Consider the following 24,451-nt stretch of genomic DNA (forward strand, 5'->3'; position numbering starts at 1 on the left):
TCCAAACATTTTCGTCGTAGCGGCACTTTAAATACTCCTAGTGGCTTCATGCTACGGAAACCGGAGATAAGCGCCGGCCTGATGGGCCTTCTGGCTCATAAGTAGTGATACCGAGTAACAAGTACATCTTCAGCGAGCGCCGATGATAGACCGCGAGCAGTCCCTTCATAAATCAGTCGAGCAGCCCGCTTTTCTGAGGCAGTCGTGTTTTGTCACGCAAACAAATAAAATGACTGAGGGAGGCTTGGGCAGAGAAGTGTAAGAAGGGACTGCACCCGTTACAGTAACCGACGCGTTCAGAATTTCCCGTTGCACCAGCAACGGGAAATTCGGATCGGTGCGTTGACAATACAACGCTGTCAGATTACTTTGACGAGTTAATTACTTTTTGTTAGATTGTCCTTCGATTATAAGCACGATATGGTTTTTGCGGAAGATTTCGATCATTTATCCCTTCAAATGGGAAACATGGAACACAAACAAGAGCAAAAACGTGCGGTCGAAGCTCTCGGAAAGACGATTGTATGTGAGAGCTTTGTCTACGGGTGACCGGAATCAAACGCTATCCGATCGTGGCAGGTCCAGATATCTATAGGTAGTTGCCTACGAGAAGAAAGGGAATTTGTTAAACGAAAGGGCTTCAAACAGGTATTGCCTCAGAAAAGCGGGCCGCTCAATCTCGTACCTAGAGTACTCGGGTTTTTTGGTCAGCGGGTGAGCGCCCGGAAAGGCTCTGGAATAATGGACACCATTTTCCCAGAAAACGTGGGTTTCGGTCTTTTTGCGCATGCTTGAGTTTAAAAGGAAACAGAAAAGAGAAAACGGTAAACAGTAGAAATGGCGGGTTGAGAGTGTTCGAGAAACAAAAAATTTAGCTTTATACACCATAAAAGAAACTGGAGAAATGATCATTGGCTTGCAGTAAGCGCGAGTGAAGATGAAACCTCTGACGCTTTCGGTAAGTGTATTTTTAGTCTTTCAGCATGCATTCCATCGTTCAGAATACCATCGTGAAAGCAACATGATCGACAATTTTTTGTGGAAACGACACCAATGTCCTCTTCTACTACAATTTTATGTTTCCGTAATTCTGAATGGCTTTGACAGGACCTTCTTCCATGGATTTCTCCCCAAAGAGACTGATGTAATGTTTTCCCACGGTCCTTTTGCAACAGCAACAGTAATCACTATTTAACAGCGTGGGAAAATTCCCGTGCAGTATTAGACACAATTTAAACCCAGTCGTTTTATTCTTTTTTTTTATTTACATATTTCTGAGCTAGAAAAAACAAACAGCACTGAAACTAGTTTTATATTTTGAATCTCCCTCCAAATTCTGGGGTTTCCGAATTACTTACCGACTTCTTGTCAGACTACCATTGTTATGCAAGCGGCCAATCAAAATTATTGTTCAAGTCCGTTATCCCAGAGTCTTTCCGGGCGCTCACCAGCTGACCAAAAAGCACGAAGACTCTGGGTACGAGATTGCGGGCCGCTCGACTGACTTATGAAGGCTGCTTGCAGTTTACGAGCGAATGGAAAAGAAAAAAAAGCCATTTGAGAGTCAACTGTCAATAGCCAGCGAATAGGAATCACGATAAAATTAGTTCTAAGTAAAAAGAGAGTTTTATCTCTGAAAACGAGATTATTCAAATTATCCCCTGTCACACCCCTCACGCAACACACAAAGACAAACGAGACAGAAAATCTGTTCGGGCATCTTTAATGAAAACCGAGAGACCCAAGGGGCCCGAGGAGACCCCCAAGGGTGGGAGGGAGGGTGAACGAACGACTCGAACGAAAAAACGAGCTAAACAAAACGATCATATTACACTGAAATTGACAACCTCGCCAACGCGTGGAGTCCTGGGGCTAATTAAGTTATTCCCCTAGGAATATTAACAATTATCCCCTGTCACACCCCTCACGCAACACACAAAGACAAACGAGACAGAAAATCTGTTTGGGCATCTTTAATGAAAACCGAGAGACCCAAGGGGCCCGAGGAGACCCCAAGCAGAGAGAAAGAGGCCCAAACAGATTCAAAGGAGAAAAAGGAGAGTGCGAGAGGGGTATGGCAAGGGAGATAAGTGATAAAATAGTATAAATACCAAACTACGACTACAAGGTTTGAATGTGCTCAGCGATGATCTGCGTGAGCACGAGTCTGTCGGCTAAAGGCAGTGATAAATACAACATGTAAGCGTCAGATCGCCAGTCTCCTTGAAGCTTAATAAGCTCTGCTGGGATACCGCACTGAAAAGCGAAGGTAGCGCCGCCTCGACGAAGACAATGACCAGAGAAATCCTTTGGATCCAAAGAGATAAGGGACGCTAAATGCTGGATACCGTCGTTGAGGGACTTCGCCGTAATGCAGGTGAGTTGGTTCGAGGTAGAAGCGAAAGTGAAGAGAGGACAAGCGTCAGGGGCAGGAACCATCCTCAATAATAACTTGAGAACGGTGGTTGGGCAGAGCGACGATCCGGGAATGAGGGGAACTGGAACGACAAGGGCTGTATCACCCGCTTGCCGAGTTTTGGTTCTGGTGACTGTAAAACAGGCGCCGGAATCGTTGAAGTGGACGCTGCCTCTAGATAAGACGTGTTGTGGAGAGAAACTGTCGAAGGCCTGAGGAACGAGATTGGCTGTGCGAAAAAAGGTGAAGAAGCCAACCAGAAGGGCGCACCACAAGGCTAAATGGGCAGAGTCACGCAGATTAAGGTGGGCATGGAAATGAAACAAAATCGACGGCGTAAGAGGAGCTTTGCGGTGGGGAATGTGAATCATGGACTTCTCCAGACCTTTCTGCGTCAGTTTGACATGAATGTCGTCAAAGGCTGAAGCAACCAAGTGACAGAAGACGTGAAGACGCCGCAGGGCACTGAGATAATTGTTGATGGTGTGGTGAGATTTGACGGAGAAACTGACTAGAGTGATGAACGCGGCAATTGTAGATGGGGAAGCGGGGAAGGGTTGAAGCTTGTAGAAGTCGCAGAAGTTAAGGTAGGTGTTCCAGACGGAGTGATAGTTTCGCTTGGTGGCTGCTGATAAGGCGAAGTCTTGAATTCGATGGACATGATGCTGTAAATCGCATAGATGGTAACCTGGAATACGAAAAAAAAAAAAGAAAGAAGAGGTGATTACCACTGACAGTCAAAACGAAACAAATCAAACGAGCAACTATATTCCGTTAAGGTGTTGTAATGAAGATGAGCTGCCTCGTAGAAAATGTGTTGATATTGTGGATCATTGTCCCAGCGAGAGAGAGAATCAGCAATGGTATTCTGGTGACCCGGTATATAAAGGGCACGAAGCTCAAAATCAAAACGGGAAGCATAAAACCAAAGTTCGCGTAAACAAGATTGAACAAAAGGGACACGTGAGCGACCAGTGTTGATAGCAAGTTCAGTGTTTTGATTGTCAGTTCGTACTAAAATACGCTGGCCACGCAGTTCTTCGGATCACAGTTTGAGACTAACGATGACAGCTAACATTTCGAGCGACGCGATGGACAGCAAGGCTGTGTCGATGAAAGGTGGATAAGAGGAGTGGAAGAAACGACCGTCGAAAAAACCGCCAATGCCGGAAATGCAGGCGTCGGTGCAGAAACGAACAGTCGTGTCAATCCAAGGAGAGGAACGTAAAAGAGAGACTCCATTGTAAACGGCTAGAAACTCGTTCCACCAGCGCAGATCGGCTAGCAGGGCGGAACTGGGCGTGAAGCGGGAAGATTTGTGGGGTAGGCGACGGAGGTCAGAAAGCATTCGCTGCATGAAAATTTTTCCGGGGCTGATACAGGCGCAGATATAGGAAAGTTTGCCAATGAGTGACTGTAAATCAGATTTTGTGGTGCGTGGGGAACTGAGCCAAAGACGAATGAGGGCGGAGGCACGTGACAGCTTGTCTTCAGGAACTTCCAGAGTCATAGTAACAGTATCGTAAATGAGGCCGAGGAAAACCATTCTAGTTGAAGGAGGGCAATCTTTTCCCGGGGAGGATTCCAGACCCAAGCGGTTGAAAAGGGTTTCAAGTTCCTGGAAGGCTTGAAGAGCGTCGTCGTGCGAGGACTCTACGCCACCAAAGTCATCGATGTAATTCACGCACTGGTGATGATAAACGGAATAGAAAATGTGCGCAATCGCGTTGGTAGTACGTTGGCAAGCGAGGGTGGCTGAACGAAGGCCGAAGGGAAGAACCAGATCAAAGTATAGAAGGTCATTCCAGTGGTAACCGAGTAAATTGTAATCCCTAGGATCAACAGGGATTTGACGATATGCGCGCTTCAAATCCTTCTTAAAAAGGAAACATCCTGGGCCCTTGGCGATGATGAGATCGACAAAGTCGGCGGAGCGAGGAAGAGAAAGATGAAAAGGTTCGTCCAGAAAAGAGTCTTTGGGGATGCCGTCATTAACGGAGGCGCCGGGGGGAAAGCTCAAATCCAAAACGACGCGACGCTTACAGTCATCTTTAGGGACAGTTTGCAGCGGTGAGGTTTGGAGCGGCGACGGGAAAGGGTTCTGGAGGAATGGTCCAGCGGTGGCCCCATGAGAAATCTTGGCTGCGATGAAGGAGTTAATAGCATCTGGGAAACGGATTGCGGAGGAGTGGTTAGACTTGGAAGGTGTAGGAACGGAACTGGAGCGGTAGTTGATGGCCCAACCAAATGCGAGAAAAAGGGCCACTGCAGAATCGGAGTACTTGTCGAGAGCGGATTTCCACGAAGGAATATTCAATTTCGAAGGAACGGGAACACGAGCTCCGAAGGCGTTGGGGTAGGACGACTTGGAGCAAAGAATATGGCGAACAACGGCGGCATACGAACGGGAACTGGAGGGCGAAGGCTGACCAGACGGCAAAACGGAAACGGGCGAGACTTCGGACGAAGGTAACGGAGCCACAGGTGAGGTCGACGATAATGGAGAGTGTTCGGGAGAGTTAGGAGAGATGACTAGTCAATCAGACGTGGGTGGTTTGGGACGGTTTGAAGAAGGCGGTGGTCGAGTAGGACAAGATGCAATAGTATGATCAGAGAGTTTGCAGTAAGCGCAGATGTGTTCCACACCCAGCTGGTGACTGGCGTTGTGTCAAGTGCCAGTGCGATTCCATTCGCGGCAATATAACCGTGAGCGGTTGCTGGGACCTGGGACTATGGCATTATTTGCTGACGGTGTTGTGTTGGGAAGTCGCTGAGATTCTGTGATGTTGAATCGCTCTATCTCTTTGAAGTCATCGCCCCAGTTGGCGAGGCCGGCCTCGATGCGATCTAACACGGCGGCGTGAAAGGAAAGAACAGCGGGCCAATTATACTTTGAAACAAGTCACATTAAAGACATCAGATGTCGCGTCATGACGGCTTGTTTCTCAGGTGGTTCGGAATTACCAATGTCTAAATAACCGTAAACAAATTCAGAAGTTGTAAGATCTTTAAACTTTTTCCTGGCAAGACCAAATGGGACATGCAAATGAGGCCATTCTTGCGGATTAGTGATACGTGTGTTGTGGTCAAGTTGACCTTGGGACTTACCGGCATTGTGTCCGGAACGAACGGTGTCGAGCGAAGGAATCGCTGCCGGTTTAACACTGCTAGGAGACGATAGCGATCGGGCCTTGGCTTGAGCTTCCAGTTCCAAGACTTGGATTTCCAGACGCTGTTTCTCTATTTGAAGTTTGAGTAGCTCCAAATCCTGGGCATTTCCCGGCATGGAGACCGGCGAGCCACGTGGTAGAGTGAGGTCGTCTTGAGGCGAATTTTTTGCACTTGGAGCGCTGTGAGGCGGCTGACTCAGTGAAGGGAGGTCGTAAACAAAACCCGTCGGTAAGGTAGGTGCCTTGACCTTGCGTTTACCGGCGGCAGAAGCCATGCAGAAAAGGTAAGAAAAGGAGACACGTTGAACGAACGACTCGAACGAAAAAACGAGCTAAACAAAACGATCATATTACACTGAAATTGACAACCTGGCCAACGCGTGGAGTCCTGGGGCTAATTAAGTTATTCCCCTAGGAATATTAACCATTTTGATGTATTTCATTGAAACACACCAGCTTGGCTTGGGACAAGAATCGTCAAAATACGGCAAAATAAAGGACAAAGTTCAAATTTCAATCCTGTTGAATTCCTCTTCAAATTTGGCCATCAGTTGCTTTCTTGGGCCCATTTCGGTTTGAAATTAATACCTCTACGTGAAAGGAAAGAGCATCTTGTAAACAGACGTGCACGTACAAATGTAACCTGTGCCGTATTAAATCACAAACGGCTTTCAAAATTAAGTCAAGCACACACGTTCTAAGCCATAAGAAATGACCAGTTGTGTGTTTGTTATCTTATTCAAATTATGGTAAGCTCAGCATAAATAACAAAGCACAGACGCTATCTGCTTCTGTTGAGAAGGTAATTTGATGTCCTGTGATTCAGAATTAAGCCCAGGTTCCTCAAATGAGTCCTTGGACATCACTACTATATAGTTTTAGCGCAGCTTCCCGGTTATCTATTCTTACTGGCTGTAGGGTTAGTGAAAATAAAGGGTTTTGGAATTCTCCGCGTTTTGGTGTTTCCGGTTATTGCTTAATTAAAAGTGAAATTTTGTGGGATTCACCAGTTAGGCACCGAATTTTCTTGAATCTCATGACTTTCATAGGAAAACAAGCGCATCCTTACCCCGCAAGCAGTTGGTTTCTCGTACGCTTCCCGAGAGAGAACCACTGCGAGCAACCGTTAGTGAGTGAGCCGCCGTCCAGTGCCAAGCACGAATAAATTAAATTTGAACCGGTAAAACGAGTTAGTGAACTTGTCCTGGCGCTTGCGCGTGCATTCAGCTACGTAACTGCTGCGTTTGGGCGAGCCTGCTGTGTAGTGATTTCCCGCGAAATAAGACCAAGTGATGTCAAATACATCACGTGGGGTGACGTACTTCACACATACTCCATGGAAAATCAAACGGTTGCTCGTGGTTTCTCTCTATGGAAGCGTAGGAGAAACCATATGACAAAAGTACTCCACAAAAACATATAAAGAAGACAAGGTAAGGCATTTTTGTTCGATTTATGTTCTTCATTTTCTATTCCTAAACACGTTTTTAAAGTCCCATACAAACACTTATAGCGGAGCGCCACGCGCGCCGAAGGGGCGCGCGCGCGGATCACCATTGTTAAGAAAATATGGTAACCCATCGATGTGAAAAATCTTGGTTTTATTGCCATGACGTCATCGACCGTCCGTACATACGTACGAACTTCCACCCATCCATGTATGCCAATGTGACCAGTATACATCTTTGATATTGGACATCCATGTTTTGATCAATTGACACCTGTCAAAACAAGGTATCCGCTGACCTGTATCCCGTGAACATGTCGCGGGCTCAAGCTTAGAGCTCACCGAGGTCAGCTGTTTTTTTCAAGTTGACCGCCGACCAGGTACTGGTTTTCGATTGGATTGCAGGCTCAACCGAGGTCACCTAAGCATGAGCGAGGCTTCATTTTTCGCGCGCTTCCTGTGGCTCGACGAGGCTACACGGCCATACTTCATCAACTGTAGTTATTACACAGTCAACGCTTTTCGTTTTCAGGTAGAAAGCGGTTTGGAAAATGTTTTCTTTCTGCATTTTTTTGTGGTTTCAGTCCAGTTTGACATATCATGATATCTGTTGTCCCCACTGTTGGCTACGCAGTTATTCAAGTCAAGCATTGGAGGGATATAAACCTTAAAGCTGAGTGTTTATTTTTAATTTGCTTAGAGCTGCTTTTTTCCCCTCTGTATTGCAATTTTTGGCATATCTTTAGAAGCTCTGATAAGGTTACATGATGCCTGGAGGACCTATATCAAGAACAGAAACGAAAGGAGAGCGAAAGAGAACGACAACGACAAAACATAATACCAGTAATAGCTCATACTTAGTGGAAGAAGTTCTTTCCTTGGGCACTAAACCGTTTGTTATTTTTACGGATGCGTTATTTAAAGTGGATGCGTATTTTTAAAAGGTGGTTTAATCGGTTCTTCCTTTGTTCAGGAATGCAAATCGAATTTTTACTGTCAACTGGAATTGAATAACAATTATCTGTTCTCCTTTGGACATAAAGAAAAAGTTGATTTGTTTGTTTGTTTTGCTCTAAAATGCGAGCGAACAAATGCTTTTTCAATCCGTTTGCGCAACTGGTTTTCGTTGTGCCTCGACAGTGACAAGAAAATTTTGTCCTTATGTCATAAACACGTAATTTCAATGAGTTCTCGTAAAATTAGGGGGAAATCTCACTAGGTTGTGGTTTCAGAAGTTTGTTTAACGCACCTAAAAGTTATTTAAGTGCTGGAGCGGATCTTCTTTGAAGTTCGTCCATTCTTGGTTGCATTGCCGTATTTTGCCGGTTGTTGTTCCAAGCCAAGCTGGCGTGTTTCAATGAAATACATCAAAATGTGAATGATCTCGTTTTCAGAGATAAGTGGAATAAAGTACATTAGTAAAACTTTTCTTTGACCTTGAACTGACAAAGCTTTTTTTATGGCTTCTAATTTGAGCATGATTCCCCACTGTTGACTCTGAAATGGCTTTTTCCCTTTTCCATTCGTTCGCTGAGGGTGTGCTTGTTTTCTTTTAAAACTCATTCGGTTCAAGAAAAATTCATTGCCAAACTGGTGATTTCCAAAGTAAATTTCACTCCAATATCGTACTCATCGCTTTGTGATTCATGCGATATTGGTTTTTAGCGTAAAATTTACCGTGGAATTTATTAGTTAGACACTGAATTTTACTATAGAAGAAAGCAATGAAAATGATTAATTATTAAAGCAGCAATCGGAAACATCAAAACTCGGGCAATTCGAAACCTTTTATTTTCACTAACCCTACAGGCAGCAAGAATAAATAACCAGGAAGCTCCGCTTCTAGGCTTGACTAAATCTATATATTAATTTTAACTGGTCGTGATGCTCAAATTACAACGTTAGCTTGGGGTACCTGTGGGTTAGCACCTTCTTAGCGAACAAATAGAAAAGGAAAAAAGCCATTTCAGAGTCAACTGTCAATAGCCAGCGAATAGAAATCATGTTAAAATTAGAAACCGTATGAAAACTTTCTCAGTTCAAGGTAAAAAAAAATGTTTTATGGACGTACTTTATTCCGCTTTATCTCTGAAAACGATTCTGATTTATTTCATTGAAACACGACAGCTTGGCTTGGAACCACCAATTGAAAATACGTCAAGCAAGAAAGGACAAACTTCAAACAAGATGCGCTCTAATTAATTACCTGTACCTGCTTTAAACAAACTTCTGAAAACACAAGCTAGTGATATTTCTCCTTTATTTTACGAGAACTCATTGCGATTGCACTGTCGAGGCACATCGAAAAACAGGTAAGCAAACGAAGTAAAATCACTGTTCGCTCGCACTTTGAAAAAAAAAAAACAAAACAAATCATCTATTTCTTTACGTCCAAAAGAGTACAGATGATTGCTATTTAATTCCAGTTGTGAATAAAAATTCGAGTTTCATTCCTGAACAAAGAAAAAAACGATTAAACCACTTTTAAGGTGACGTATCCACTTGAAATAACGCATCCGTAAAAATAACAAACGGTTTAGTGCCCAAGAAAAGAATTTGTGGAGTGTCTTCTTCCACCAAGTTTGAGCTATTACTGGCATACTGTTTTTTCGTCCTCGGCCTCTTTCTTTCTTCTTTGGCTTCTGTTCTAGTCATAGGTCATCCAGGCATCATGCAACCTTATCAGATTCAAAATTTAAAATCTTCTTCAAAGCAGCTCTAAAAAAATTTAAAATAAACACTCAGCTTTAAGTGTATATCCCTCCGATGCTTGACTTGAGTAACTGCGTAGCCACCAGTGTGGACGATATGTCAAACTGGATTGAAACCGGCGAAAAATGCAGAAAGAAAATATTTTCCAAACCGTTTTCCACCTTTTCCACCTAAACACGAGTAGCTGTTAAGAGCTTTAGTTGCTGGCCGTATAGCCGTGTTTAGGTGGACGTTTAGGTGAGTTAACCTGGCTTGAGCCTACGATCCAATCGAAAACCAGTACCTTATCAGCGGTCATCTTCAAAAAATCAGTTGACCTCGATGAACTCTAAACTTGAGTCCGCGATATGGTCACATGATGCTGGTCAGCCGATACCTTCTTTTGACAGGTGCCAATTGAACATAACATGGATGTCCAACATCAAAGATGTATGCTGAAAAGTACTGGTCACATTGGCATACGTGGAGGGGTGAACGTACGTACGGTCCGTACGAAAGTACGGGTGGACGGTCGATGTCATACCTAAAACCAAATGTTTTCGAAGTCTCTGACTTCCTTGAATCAAGAGGAATTAAAGGTCAATGTGAAATTGATCACGTGCTAGGCAACCACAAGGGTGCACGTAATCACCTTGTGTTAACGTTCTTGTTTACATTGAATAAACTACATTAAAGAATGTAAATCGTCGTTTCAGAATAAAGGTAGAAGGTAAAGTCTGCTTACGAACCAAGCGGCCCTTTAGGCCGGAGCTTATCACGGTTTCTGTGGCATGAAGCGTCTAGGAGTATTTCTACTCCCCATATGGATGGGATGCAAGTTCTTCGCAGCGCTACCCCCAGCATTAAATTCGCCGGTACCAATTTATACACCTGGGTGGAGAGAGGCACCGTGAGAGTAAACTGTCTTGCCCAAGAACGCAACGCAATGTCCTCGGCTAGGGCCCGAACCCGGACCACTCGCTCCGGAGCCGAGCGCACTAATCATGAGGCCACCGCGCCTCCCACGTTGGGGGACATACTTTGATCAAAAGTTAGGTACATGCAGGATGAAATCATGTAAGTCGCCTGAATTTCACTTATAATATTAATGAAGTGTTTATATATTATTAGAAAATATGTATCGTTGGACACCTTCTTGGCACTAGCAAAACTGAGAAGTTATATCATATTTTTTGCACTGCTTTTTGCACTAGTCGTTGATATCCTTAAGGATAACTGCCTTAACTGCATCTCTAAAAACCATGTCTTCCATCACAATGTTTCAAAATCTGCTGAGGTTTTGCTTCACTATTAATCATTGTTGACAGTTTTTTGATATTCACTGTTTTCATTCAGTTAACACATGATATAAAATACCATTGATAAATTTAAAGTGAATCAGTTAACAATGACTGGGCACAAACAAATTATTATTCGTGGTCTTCATCTTCACTTTGTTGATTTGAGCAAAATTATTGAAACTAATAAGACAAATTACTAACTTTGTTGTTGTAAAAGTTATCATAATATTATTATTATCATTGCAATAACAGGTACACTATATTTTGCATGTGAATATCATTGTACATTATAAATTATAAAACAAGATGCCTTCAGGCATTTTCGCGGGATGGGTCGTTGCATGTCCTTTTTTCTTTAGATTTTGAAAATAGACGTACTAAAATGGTATCATGATAATTTCTATCTCAAAATTCCCACGGGAAGTATGATTATTGTAACGTAGTTTTTCGGTTTTCGCTGTCAGCCGTGAGCGAGAAAAAGGGTTGGGTCTAGCTGGATCGCCTGGGGTCTGACGTCCTACGCGCAACGCTCAAAATAAACGCGGCTAATTTCCCATGTCATCTATGAGATGTGACAGATCGCCGAGTTGCTTTTTGCTGTTATTATATACATCATTCCTTGATCGACTTGTTCGCTTTGTCAAACGCCACGAAGCGATGCGCGTACGACGTCACGAGCCAAGTCTTGCTTGAAGACCGCTTACAAATTAATCGCAGCTTCTCCAATGCGGTCCGAGTGATTGCGGAGAGATTTTTAGCGCTTTTTGGCTGGCTATTTCCCGACTGATCTCGCTTTTATCGTTCCAAATTTAAATGCATTGTATTATTTTGGACATATTGACTTAATTGACGTTGAAAAAATCCGTAAAGAAAACCAAACATTTTCGTCGTAGTGGCAATTTAAGACCTATCAAAAGGAAAGGAAAAGCAAAGGAAATGAACTTTGTTTAAGTGTACAGTCGTTCTAGGGCTGACGCACTAATTGGGGGACACACTGTAAACTGAAATCAACAATTAACGTAAATCAAGTCAAATGTTGGTTTTTGAGGAGAGGGGAAATCCGGAGTTCCCGGAGATTTTACTCCGGATCCAAAGTTGTTTACTTCGGATCCGCAGTTTATTCTACGGATCCGTAGCTTATATTCCGGATCCAAAGTTCTTACTCCGGATCCAAAGTTTTCTACTCCGGTTCCGTAGTTTATACATGTACTCCGGATCCATAGTTGTTTACTCTGGATCCGTAGTTTGTACTCCGTATCCGTAGTGTTTACTCCGGATCCGTAGTTTATACTCCGAATCCAAAGTTATTACTCCGGATTCAAAGATAAGAAGAACCCTGTCACGTGACCTGGTTTTCCAATGTGGCAGATGAAGAACAGACAAACTGTTGAGGAGTGAGTTAAATTGCCATCAAATTTGTTGCCCTGATTGTCGTAATTGATGTTTACGTTGCTTATTTTATGTAGGTGTATTCTAGTTAACATAAATAATTAGAGTTATTTCCTCGTTTTCAAGGGCTTGGTTTCTTTCAGCCTGGTTTTCACTGGCGACGCAAGCATAAGCGCAAGCGTAAGAGCGCTTATTTCACCGTGAAAACGGGATTGAGGCAAGCATAAGCACAAGCACAAGGATCAAAATTTTTCCTTTTCCTTGTGCTTGCGATTATGCTTGCGTTCGCTTCCGTCGTGTGAAAACGAAAAATTTGTTGCGCCTGGCCAATTAAAGCACTCGTTTCAGATTCTCTTCGTCTGAGCATTTGAGTAAAATGGCTGTTGCCGTGTTTGATTTTGATGCATACGTTGACTTTCGTTTTCACAAGCATAAGCTGCTTATGCTTGTGCTTGTGCTTGTGCTTGTGATTGTGCTTGCGTCGCTAGTGAAAACCGGGTTTTATTTATTGCTTTAATTTTATGCGTATTTTAGTGACCTAGAAACCATATGTTATTGGCTCTAATTGACCTTTCCCCTACCTTAAATAAATTATCGAAAAGAGGCATAGCGAGAAGTCAGTCTTTCCTCATCAATGCCATACAAGGTCATACTAATGGATTTTTAGATCGGTGGACTGAGAAGGGTTGGTACATTTCACTGACCCCCAGTCCATGGACTACCCAAATGCACTACCTTAAAAATACTATTTCGAATGAGTACTGTTTATCTGTGTAAGCAGCATCTCAACTAGTGCTTACTTAAGCCTCAACACCCATTTTAAACAGCATTGTTCTACACTATTTAAGTCTACGCACCCATTTTGAAAAGGTTAGCTTTCGATTATTGTTGTAATGGCCGGTTACTTCATGTAAGCTAACCTTTTAAAATTGGTTCCTTAGACTTAAATAGTGTAGAACAATGCTGTTTAAAATGGGTGTTGAGGCTGAAGTAAGCACTATTTGAGATGCTGCTTACACAGATAAACAGTACTCATTCGAAATAGTATTTTTAGAGTAGTCCATGGACTGGGGGTCAGCGAAATGTACCAACCCGGAGTGAGAACCAGTAATATCGATAGTCATTAGTGAAGCTCGTTTTTTGTCATTTTACCATGACTGACTACAGTTTGTTTTTTAGGAAAGAAAGTTATGATGACACACTACCTTGTAATTGCTTGTATTTTTATCGTAGTCGCACCGTATATGAACGCTGTACTGCCAACCCATGTTTCTACCTCCGGGCGTCTGGACAGAAATTCATTGATTATTCGTTACTTTCATCTTGGATTTGACTATGGTGAAATTCTAGGGTTTCTCTTACTTTGTCATGGGGTTCAAATCAGCCTTCGTCAGCTGAAGCGAATTCTCAGGTCAAATGGTTTATTCAGGAGGTGGTCTTACAGCAGCCCTAATGAATTAATGAGGGCAGTAGAAAGAGAGCTTCAAGGGAGTGGTGGTCTGATAGGATATCGTCAAATGCATCAGAGATTACGATGTTATTACGGATTGTCTGTTAACCGTGAATCTGTTCGTATCATATTGAAGACTCTTGATCCTGATGGCGTGGCACGGCGTTCAAGGCGGCGGTTGCGAAGAAGGCAGTACCGCTCCAAAGGACTCAATTTCATATGGCACATCGATGGATATGACAAAATCTTTTGGATTTTGTATTCATGGGGCAATAGACGGATATAGCCGTCGAATTTTGAGGCTCAAGGTCGGAAAAACTAATAATAACCCAAGAGTTATAGCGTCATATTTTCTAGAGTGTGTTAAGGAACTGGGTGGTGTACCTCGCGTAATTCGTGGGGATCAAGGAACTGAAAATGTAAATGTGGCAGCTGTCCAACGCTTTTTTCGTTGTGATGCTCAAGATAGTTTTGCAGGCCAGAAGAGTTTTCTGTACGGACGATCTGTGTCTAACCAGAGGATTGAAGGGTGGTGGGGATTTCTGAGGAACTCCGAAACAGATTGGTGGATCAATTTCTTTAAAAACCTAAGGGAACAAGGATTATTCACTGACAGCGATCCCATTCAAGTTGAGTGGCTTTGGTTCTGTTTTATGCCCTTAATTGAAGATGAACTATGTCGTGTTGTACAAGAGTGGAACCTTCATCAAACGAATCGTCTCCTCCAGGTAGACCAGATACCCTGTACTTTTTACCTGAGCTCACCAGAACTAATTCCTTTCTAAGTCATGTGTCTGACATGGATATACAAATAGCGCTAGACACTTGTTGTGAGACTCCAAACACAATTGTTGCTGATACCTTTTCAGAGCTGGCAGAGATAATTATGGAGGATGAGCGTCTGCATGTACCAAACAGCCCTCAGGACGCTCTTGAGCTTTATTTTGAACTGCTTCATTGTATTGACAACATATAGGGCTCTACTGATACAAGTCAGAATGGAAAAACGTTGGATTATTTGGCAAATAGGCGGTGTTTTCTGGGGTGAATTAAATCTCTATCTTTTCACGACCACACAAAGATGAAGATGAAGAGGCGGAAAACATACTTTACTCGGAGATGAAGCTATTTGCACCATTTCTTTCGTTGACTCATGATGATGTGACATTGACTTGGCGTGTTTAATAATGTTAGAAAATGTCCAGTTCTTAACAATAGCGAGAAAAAAAGTTCTGGAACTGTAAGGCAAGTAATTTGAAATTACGTTTGTTATCTGTGATTCTAATATGAATGGTATATCACAAATTAGTTTTCAAGACTGGTGTCAGCAGTCTTTCAAGCGTGTTTAATTTTGGGTCTTCCCAACAACATGTTAATTTATATGGAAACATACCCCTCTACATATTTAGAACGCAGTGAGACGGGATATAATTTCACTAACCGAGCCTATGATTTCGAAAGTTATTTAATTCCAAAATCCTACGTTGTGTTCCTCGCGTCTTCCACACATTCCTCGGTGAGTAAGAGTGACATTCTACATGGATGAAATTGACATGCCAATTTTGCTCAATGCACTCGTCGGATACTGTATGTGAAGGGGAATAACAATTTTAACAAGTACAGACCGCGATTTCCCAACACCGATCTTGTACATGTTATGAGAGTAATTGTACAGCAGAAAACATTAGCATCCGGCATTTTTTCACATGGCCTCCTCATTAGGAGGTCTGGAAGAGTGGAGTGAATGACAATAAGATAATTAAGTGAAGCTATACTACGTGTATCCGGCCCCTGTCTGAATATGCTTGCCAAGTTTTCCACAATGGTCTACCTAAGTATCTCTCGGAAGAGCTAGAGAACATTCAGCGTCGTGCAGTTAGAATAATTTTCCCAGATTTAGGCTACCAAGAAGCTCTTAAAGAGTGCAAAATTGCCACCCTCTACCAACGGCGCCAATTGCTGACGGAGCGCCTGTTCAAATGAAATCAAAGACAACAGCTGCCACAAATTACATGGCCTTTTGCCGTCACGTAATCTTAGTACTGTAGCCTTAAGGAGAAAGCGCGCTTTTAACGTACCTTTTTGCAGAACAAATAGACTAAAGAATAGTTTTATCATGTACAACGCGGCTATTTCTTAAAAATTTTTCACGTATAATATATATAATAGTATACATAAATAGTTTTTAAGTATTTTTAGCTTTTTTTATTTAGTTTTTCATCTTTTTTGTATTTAGTAACAAGTAAACATTTGTACAGGTCCGAAATTCAGCCTTTTGGCTGCAATGGATTTTTAATAAAGCTATCTATCTATCTAGCTATCTATCTATCTATGATCTTCGCAGTTATGAACGCAATTTTTACAAATGCGTAAAGAAGCCTGAAAAATTCAGGACTTCAACGGGGTTTGAACCCGTGACCTCGCGATTCCGGTGCGACGCTCTAACCAACTGAGCTATGAAGCCACTGACGTTGGGAGCTGGTCATTTGCTTGGGGTTTCATATCCGCAGTTCATATATGATTCATTTCATATACCATTTCATCATTGATTCATTCCTCACGGGACCATTGGAACCCACAAATGAACGTCAGTGGCTTTATAGCTCAGTTGGTTAGAGCGTCGCACCGGAATCGCGAGGTCACGGGTTCAAACCCCGTTGAAGTCCTGAATTTTTCAGGCTTCTTTACGCAATTGTAAAAATTGCGTTCATAACTGCGAAGATCATAGCTTCACTTGATTTCATATCCGTAGTTCATATATGATTCATTTCATATACCATTTCATCATTTATTCATTCCTCACGGGACCATTGGAAACCACAACGTCATTTCATATACCATTTCATCAATAAGATAATTATTCAAGGACAAGGGAAGAGATAAGATTTTTAACACATCTGGTATGAAGGCATGCTTTTGACGAATATGTACTGCACTATTCTCTTACTCGCGACCAATTTAGTTCACTTCATGTGTGATTTGTCTAATGCCTTATTTTCGTAGTCTATGAATTTTGCATAAAACTGATAAATCGACCCTCCTATTTAGAGGCATTTTCGTGTTGTTAGCCTTGAATGGTTCGTGTGAGGATTATGATAATATCATGTGCTATCGTTACAGGCCGTCGCAGCTCCATGCAAATGTGATTGGATAGTCGTGAATCGTTCATTTGCGCACATAAAAACCATGAACAAAAAGACATTGAAAAAGTGTCTTCAACAATCTTAAGTCAGTTTTAATATCCTCAAGAACTTCAACAAGGCGTTACTACTTCTATGAGAGTTCCGCGTTTTTAAAACAAACCCTACAAGTATCTAAAGTAGCTACCAAGAAGATAAAAAACCAGGGTTCCGGTCACTTAACAAGCAGAAAATCCTGTGGATCTAGCAGGGAGAGCTCAGTTCTAAAAGATGCAATAATGCCTAAAGATGTCGATAACACGATGCACAGTTCACAACACAAATGGGGTCGGCTGAGTGAAGGAAAAACGGGTTTTCTTCTTGGCTTGTTTTGTAACTAAGAAACAAAAAACAACAACAAATGAAGTTAACGATGGTCAATCCAGAGTTAGTAGAGGGAGACGTTCCCCTCTATTAACTCTGGTCAATCTATGCCGACGATGCGGTTGCCCCATTCATACAAGCGGTTCGGTGCCCGTTATTTTGACACAAGTTTTTCTCAGTGTTCGGATGTTTTCCACTGATTTGCTTTTTGATAGAAAAAGTTATACGTGTAATCAAGAACGAATCCGGGTTATTAGCCAAGCACTACACGTCATTTACCACTGCATTACCGAGATCCGCGAGATTTGACCAAAATGTCGTTAGTTTGGGTATCTTAACACTCTAAAAAATATATAACAAATAGCCGTGTATCCCTAACTTAACCCTAATGCTTACACAAAACGCTCTAATCTTTCTTCAGGCGGGCAATTTAACTTGATTTAGCTGGAATTTCAACTATACGTACCTTATTAAGCCGAACTTACTAAGAATCAAGGATTGCTTTACCGTCGACGAAAGGGAACTTGATAGGCGCCAACAATTGTTTTCGTTGACCCGACTGACGAGTTCAGTCTTGGCGGACAATAAGATAACTGTAACATTAATTATTATCATAGATTATTTCAGTGGCCGATAACAATACATGTAACCGGTTAATCTTAACAGCAAACAAACAAGTAGTTTTCTAAACGTTCCTTGTAAAGGATTTTAACAAAATACCTCAACTCTTACGTTGGCTTGCTATTTGGTAACCATGAAGTTTTCAAACACAACCCAGACCTTGATTATATAAAATGAGGGTAATCTCAAGGAGAACGTTGTATTTTTCAGGGTCGTAACAAGGTGTATGGGATCACGGATCAAAGGTCTGAAAGGGTCGGGATCAAGGATCACAGCCCGCTGGGATCTGGAATCAGAACGCGTAGGATCGGGATAAGCAGTATTTTTCATGGAATGAGGGATCACGGATCAAATTTTTGCGGGTTCAGGGCCCAAAATTCTCATCATTTTTGGTATCGGGGTTCAAAATTGTGGGAAAAAATATGGGATCAGTTACGAAAAAATATACCTCGTTACGACCCTGATTTTTACCACGGTAATCTAATCAGAATTGTTTGCGAGCCTTTCGTACCCAAGTTCCTAATTTTCAATTGAGCAATCAGACGTTGGCTTTCAGAGGTGCAATTGCTAGCAAACTGATGAGATTTAATGCGAGAAACATTAATCTCAGGCAAAGTTGATGACAAGCAGAAGGCACTTTCTGACTGGATGTGTTACGCATAACATACCGACCAGAATATGTCGTTCGTGATGCGTTATCAACTACTTTTCATCAACTCTGGGGGAAACTGGCAAACTGCAACGAAACGTTCAATGAATATGGATAAATGAACCAATTTTCCTCAAATCAAGATGACGATCTTAAGAAAGTGAGTTTGGCGACATAGCAACTGTCAGCTTATGCGGATGTGAAGTGCCATGCTTCAGGAGACTTGAGAGTGTTATCCATCTGCACTCTAAAATCTTGAAAGCCAGTGTAACCTGTGTCGGGGAGGTCAATTATGGCTGAGCAAGTGTGGATGTAGACAAACGGGAAGCCACCACAGTGTGGGTGGAACGTTATATAAATGTTTTTCACCACCGGCAACGAACGTCCTGTGACATACCGGACGAAACACTGCAACTCTTTGGGTGACAAACTCCTGATGTACTGCTTAAGGAATCGGAGAACCTCTGCTTGTGGCTTGCGCAGTGACACTTCGTTGGACAAGTGTATCATCATCTGAAGAACCTTTGAAGTAGTGAGATTCATTTTGTCGAAGAGATCATCCACGTCTTCTTTGCGGCAGTCTTGCCATAACTCTTTAAAACCACCAGCAAACATCCTGATCTTGATCTCACTTAGTGAGATGGACGGCTTTGCGATGAGTTCCGTCTTAGCTACGCTTACCAATATGTTTTTTAGTGAAGCAGGGGTTGGAATTCGAGACACACCATATTCTGACAAGAACTAAAACAGGAAATGACTCATCTCCTCTGGAAAAACTCCAACGTGGCCAAGTGATTTTGACATCTCAAGGGCACTCTTTAAACGCAAGGAAATGTGCTCTGCTACGTGTGCGAGAAGATCAGCAATGTAGTCTTCTCCAGTCAAACATTCTTTACCAGCCAGGAGAGCAGTTACAAACGCTCTGCTGACAGCGGTGGGGAACATACCTGTCAGCAGGAAACAATGACTCAGGATCCTGCCAATCACCTGGTACTTGCTTTCGTTGACATCAGGTCCAACCCTAGGGACGAAAGTGCTGTATCCCTCAAAGAATTTCTCTAGGGCCCTTTTCCAAAACAATGAAAATACTTTGCGTTTGACGCCTTCCATGTCCAGGCCTCGTTCACCCTCTAGGGAAAATTTCATTGAGCAGTAAGCTACAGCTGGGTTCCTCTCGTACAACTGAAGGATGTGATCCAGTACGTAACTTCTAGAAATAGTGATTTCCTTGACCTCGCAAACGTCATATGGAGTCATGGAGTTTTGCACGCCGCTCCGTCAGAGTCTAAATAAAAAGGAAAAAAAGGAAAGAGAGAACAATTAATTTCCTGTCCTCTGCACATGCACGTGTTGTTAATTTACGAGACACTCAGACTGGGCGAAGATTTGGGAAAGCGATTCTACGTCATTTTCAAGATAAAACGATGGTGTAATTCAGAAGTTCTTATCCCAGATTAGAAGTGACTGTTCAGTGCCCAGAGTGATCTACCAGCCATTGCATGTCTCACGGTCTTGTCAAGACTATTTTCTGCATTTAAATCAATAACTTTTTGAACTGAAAAGAAGCTCCAAGGACACTATCCCCTCTCTGGACCAGCGCATGGCAGCCGGTATAACCGACTTCATTTGATATTTTTGCTAAGGACAGAAGACGTGTGAAGGCCGAGCACTTGAAATTATATGATGAATTCACCATAATTATAGAATGTGAAAAAACTACCTTTCTCTCGCATGGCGAATATTCCGAGGAGGCGAAGCTTGAAAATACGCTGGAAGAAATCAAAAATTCATATTAATCACAGGTAAGCCTACAACGCATACGCATAACCGAGATATAACAGGAACTTACCTTGATTGATCATCCAACAGGCTCCCCACAGCTAAATGGGCATTGTCCTCGAGCTGAATCGTGTTTTACTCTTCAATGAAGGCTGTATTTTGGTTTTGCAGAGGCTTTGCCAGAGCTTCATTTTGTGCATGGCCGCTTGGGTTTGGAATTGTCTGATTTCTTTTGTAAGAACTCTAATAGCTTTCTCTTCCTTTCTTCCTTGTTTTCTTCTGTTTTTTTCGTCCGGCAATAATCTCTTCTCTGCGAAGGCTTTCAGAGAAAAAAACTTCACCGAGTTTTAAACCCAGTTCTGTTTTAAACTTTAGTGTCGATTGGGTACTGTGTTGAACATCCGCACAATCGAACTGAAAATCAGGAAAAGATGATAGAAAGTGTAAGATCAGTATTTTTCCTATTTATACTACGAGTAAGCATTAAAAATTATTGGGTCCTTGCTTACATGAGGGGGGCGATTTCAGTTGAGCTAATACAATGAAAATAACTTTTTTGAACAAAAAAGAAATGGCAGGGCATCTTATGACACCCCCCCCCCCCCCCCCCCGCCCTCCCCCCATAGTCAGTTGGACGGAGACGGAAAAAGGAAACTTATTAATACCAAAGAAAAGACTGAAGTGTGCTTTGAGACATAAAGGCATCGTGAATAGTTACCAGTAAATAGAATCGTAAAGTGACATTGCGTAAATAGTTAAGTTTTCTCGTTTATTGTTACCGTTTTTAAACTTAATAGTCTTAAAAGTATTTCGGATTTAAGTGTTGTACTAAGGCCTGGGCAAACGGCATCAACAATTCCTTCAACATCCGTGCGATTTTTTTGAATGGTGTTGAACAATGTTAAACGATGTTGACTGCCGGGGTGGGCAAACGCTTTCAACACATCAACATTTGATTCGACAAGCTTCATGAGAGGCCTGGTATTCAGTTTCAGGCTACAGCGGCGGTTGTTACGATGGATACGGACACGGATACGTCATGGAGAGACCGATTAGTGCTCATGCTCATACCCAACAATATTCAAAGAGGGGGACGAACTGCTTCAACTTCGCGAAGACAAAAGAAATGTTGAATGGTCGTTGAAGCAAAGTTTAAATGCTCCTAAACTCATTCAAAATCGATGCAACTTCGTTTCAACACATTTCAACATGGTTGAAAGAGGGAGGCAAACGGGTTCAACATCGTTGTTCAACAAAATCCAACGGATGTTGAAGCAAATGTTGAAGCCCAGGCCTTTAGTTTACGGATCAGTTGGGAGTTTGTTCAAATTTTAAAACTTAATTTTAGGATTAATTTAGTATTACTTTTTCTTCAGGTTCTTTCTTCTATTGGGTATACTTTATTAAAAATATCGTTAATTAGTACATGGTAGTGTGTTGCGAGATCGAGGGAATGGGTTGATGTTTTCTTTCACTTATTTATTTTCTATCACTTCTGCCTTCTGTGCAGTATTCCAGGGAATTCTATCGACTATCGTCAAACGCCCTACAAAAGGTTGAACAACACTGACCGCGCTACGCAAACCTACCGATCACGTGATCCTAAAGGTTCGAAAGGATAAGCAGGCACAGAAAATCTTGATCTGGCCCCGGTTGCTCGAAGCATGGCTAGCGCTAACCAGTGATAAATGCCATGGAAACCTATAGGTTTTGATATCTCTTAACCAACGGTTAGCGCTAACCAGTCTTCGAGCAACCGGCCCCTGGTACCTAAGATTAAAACTGACTACAGTTACATAGCGCTTGGAATGATAAAGAGTTTAGTCTGAAAAACGAATTTTTGATGGCAGTGTTGTTTTACTCTAACCTGTTTGGGGTCTATCACATTTTACTGACACCAAAAGAAATGTCATTAAAACTGATTAAATAGAATTACAAAGTGTAAACAATACTGAATTAAGTTATAAACTTCCATGTTCTCACCTTCTCTGCTCTTAACCTCGCTACTACGTCTTCTGCAACCCCTCTTTTTGATAGAAACTCACATACCTTGTAAAGTGAACACATGCTCAGTATTTTAGGAGGCTCAAACCAGTCTTAACACTGTCAACAAACTGTACTATTTCAAACGATTGAATCTACCTAACTGTGGAACGACTGGACACTTCAATGAAGTTCCTTTCCTTTCCTTTCGCTGACGTGACGTAATAGGTTACCATGGCAACCAAAATTTCAATTTAAAACATCCCATGTTTTGTCTTATAACGCTTATATCTGAAAAAGGAACTTGCTGACTCCTGCTTAAGTGATCAGCAGGCTAAGACGAAAATCTCCGCCAAGTTCGAAAAAATTCTGTCGAGCGGATTCAGAGCCACCTTGAAATTTCCCAGTTGTGAAGGTGGCTATGAATCTGCTCCAGAGAATTTTTTAATAACTTTTTAACCCCCATCATGTTAGTTAGTTAGTTAGTTAGACTTTTAATCCCTTTGAATTTTGGACTAAAAATCGCTTCTTGCTAATTACCGTTATGCCTGTACGACTTGAACGCAAGACTCTAAAATTCCATTGGAACCTAAGCGCACCATTAACCACTAGGTCACGTTGTCTTAAAAAAGAGATAGTCTGGGTTCTAGTATATTAAGGACACAAAAACTTCGACGAAACGTAACTCATTAAAGCGGCAAAATTAAATACATGATACGTTTAATGGCAAACAAATTGAGTTGAACTGCTGAATTGACCTTTGAACAGACAAAGTCACGCATGTAATGTTGGTGCACCAAAGCAAACAACCGTGGCCATGTTGATGACTTGATGGTGACCCAAAACAATCCTCCGATTTTACGCAAACATTATATTCTGTTTAGGAAAAGACATTGCCTCTGGTCACGTGAGTGAAAAATACTATTAAATTAATGATCGTGTCTGGTGAAACTGCAAACCGAACAAAATCATTGCGTATACACTGTAATTTACAATGCCCAAGCTTCTTAATTTCATGGAGAGACACTCCCTCAACCCTAGTACCACTATTCTACGCAACAGTAACTTTCGTCACCACGGCTAACAAAGCTTAATAAGGAAAGAAAACTTACCTCTTCAACATCGCTCCTTAAGTCCGCCATATTGATTTGACTGTGATCACCACGGTCACGAGGGCGTTCGTGGAACTTTGGAACCGGAGTAAGAAACTATGGATCCGGAGTAAACAACTTTGGATCCGTAGTAAAAACTATGGATCCTGAGTAAGAAACTATGGATCCGGAGTAGAAACTACGGATCTGAAGAACACAACATTGGATCCGGAGTGTAAAGTATGGATCCGGTGTAACTATGGACTCGAAACATCAAACCGCCAGTTAGATTTTTCGGTTCGCAAGAATTTGTTGAAGTTGACTGAAAACTTTGGATCTAACGGCCGGATCTTTTTGCGAAAGGTAAATACAATTTTTATTTAACTTTAAGGGTGGCACTTACGGGCCACCGTAGTATTTTCAGTCTTCGATGTCATAAAAGAACATTCAAGTCTCACGAACATTCAAGTGTCAAGAGAGCAATAGACTAACTTCGATAAATTAAAATTCAAGTTAAAACAATGAACAAGATTTCGAGGCCCTGGGGGATAAAAATAAGGATTTGTATGAGTATTCCCCTGGGCCTCGAAATCATGTTCAATATATCGAAATTGGTCTATCCCAATTAAGGAACATTTTCGAAATCTCACAAAATTCATTTCAGTCACTGTAAATGAAAAATTGTTTGTTATGTAGGAACCGTTTTCGATAAGGTACAACGTTTACGTTGATTCACTGAATTTAAGCGCTGTCGGGTGGGGTTATTACTTGAATGGGAGACCGGCCAGTGATACACGCTGACACTATGGGAGTCACGCTGCTCGGAGTCTACGGATATCCCATAACGCTGATATTGAATAAATACATATAGTGCGATACCTTACTGAAAAAACGGTACAAGATGATTTTCCCATCCTCGTGGATGACAAAGGAGGACTGGAACGCACCTCACTAATCATTT

The 24,451-nt window shown here is 42.0% G+C and overlaps 1 protein-coding gene across 1 annotated transcript; it reads right to left on the reverse strand.

The window, feature by feature from the left end:
- Positions 1 to 3,422: 3,422 nt before the first annotated feature.
- Positions 3,423 to 5,861, reverse strand: LOC138020420 (uncharacterized). Its single transcript, XM_068867409.1, has 3 exons — positions 5,352 to 5,861; positions 5,122 to 5,306; positions 3,423 to 4,827 (listed from the first exon to the last, which is right to left on the reverse strand). The coding sequence occupies exons 1-3, from the start codon at positions 5,859 to 5,861 to the stop codon at positions 3,462 to 3,464; spliced, it is 2,061 nt and encodes a 686-aa protein (XP_068723510.1). The 3' UTR covers positions 3,423 to 3,461.
- Positions 5,862 to 24,451: the final 18,590 nt, after the last annotated feature.

The sequence above is a fragment of the Montipora capricornis genome, chromosome 10 (assembly GCF_036669925.1).
Source record: "Montipora capricornis isolate CH-2021 chromosome 10, ASM3666992v2, whole genome shotgun sequence".
Lineage (NCBI taxonomy): Eukaryota > Metazoa > Cnidaria > Anthozoa > Scleractinia > Acroporidae > Montipora > Montipora capricornis.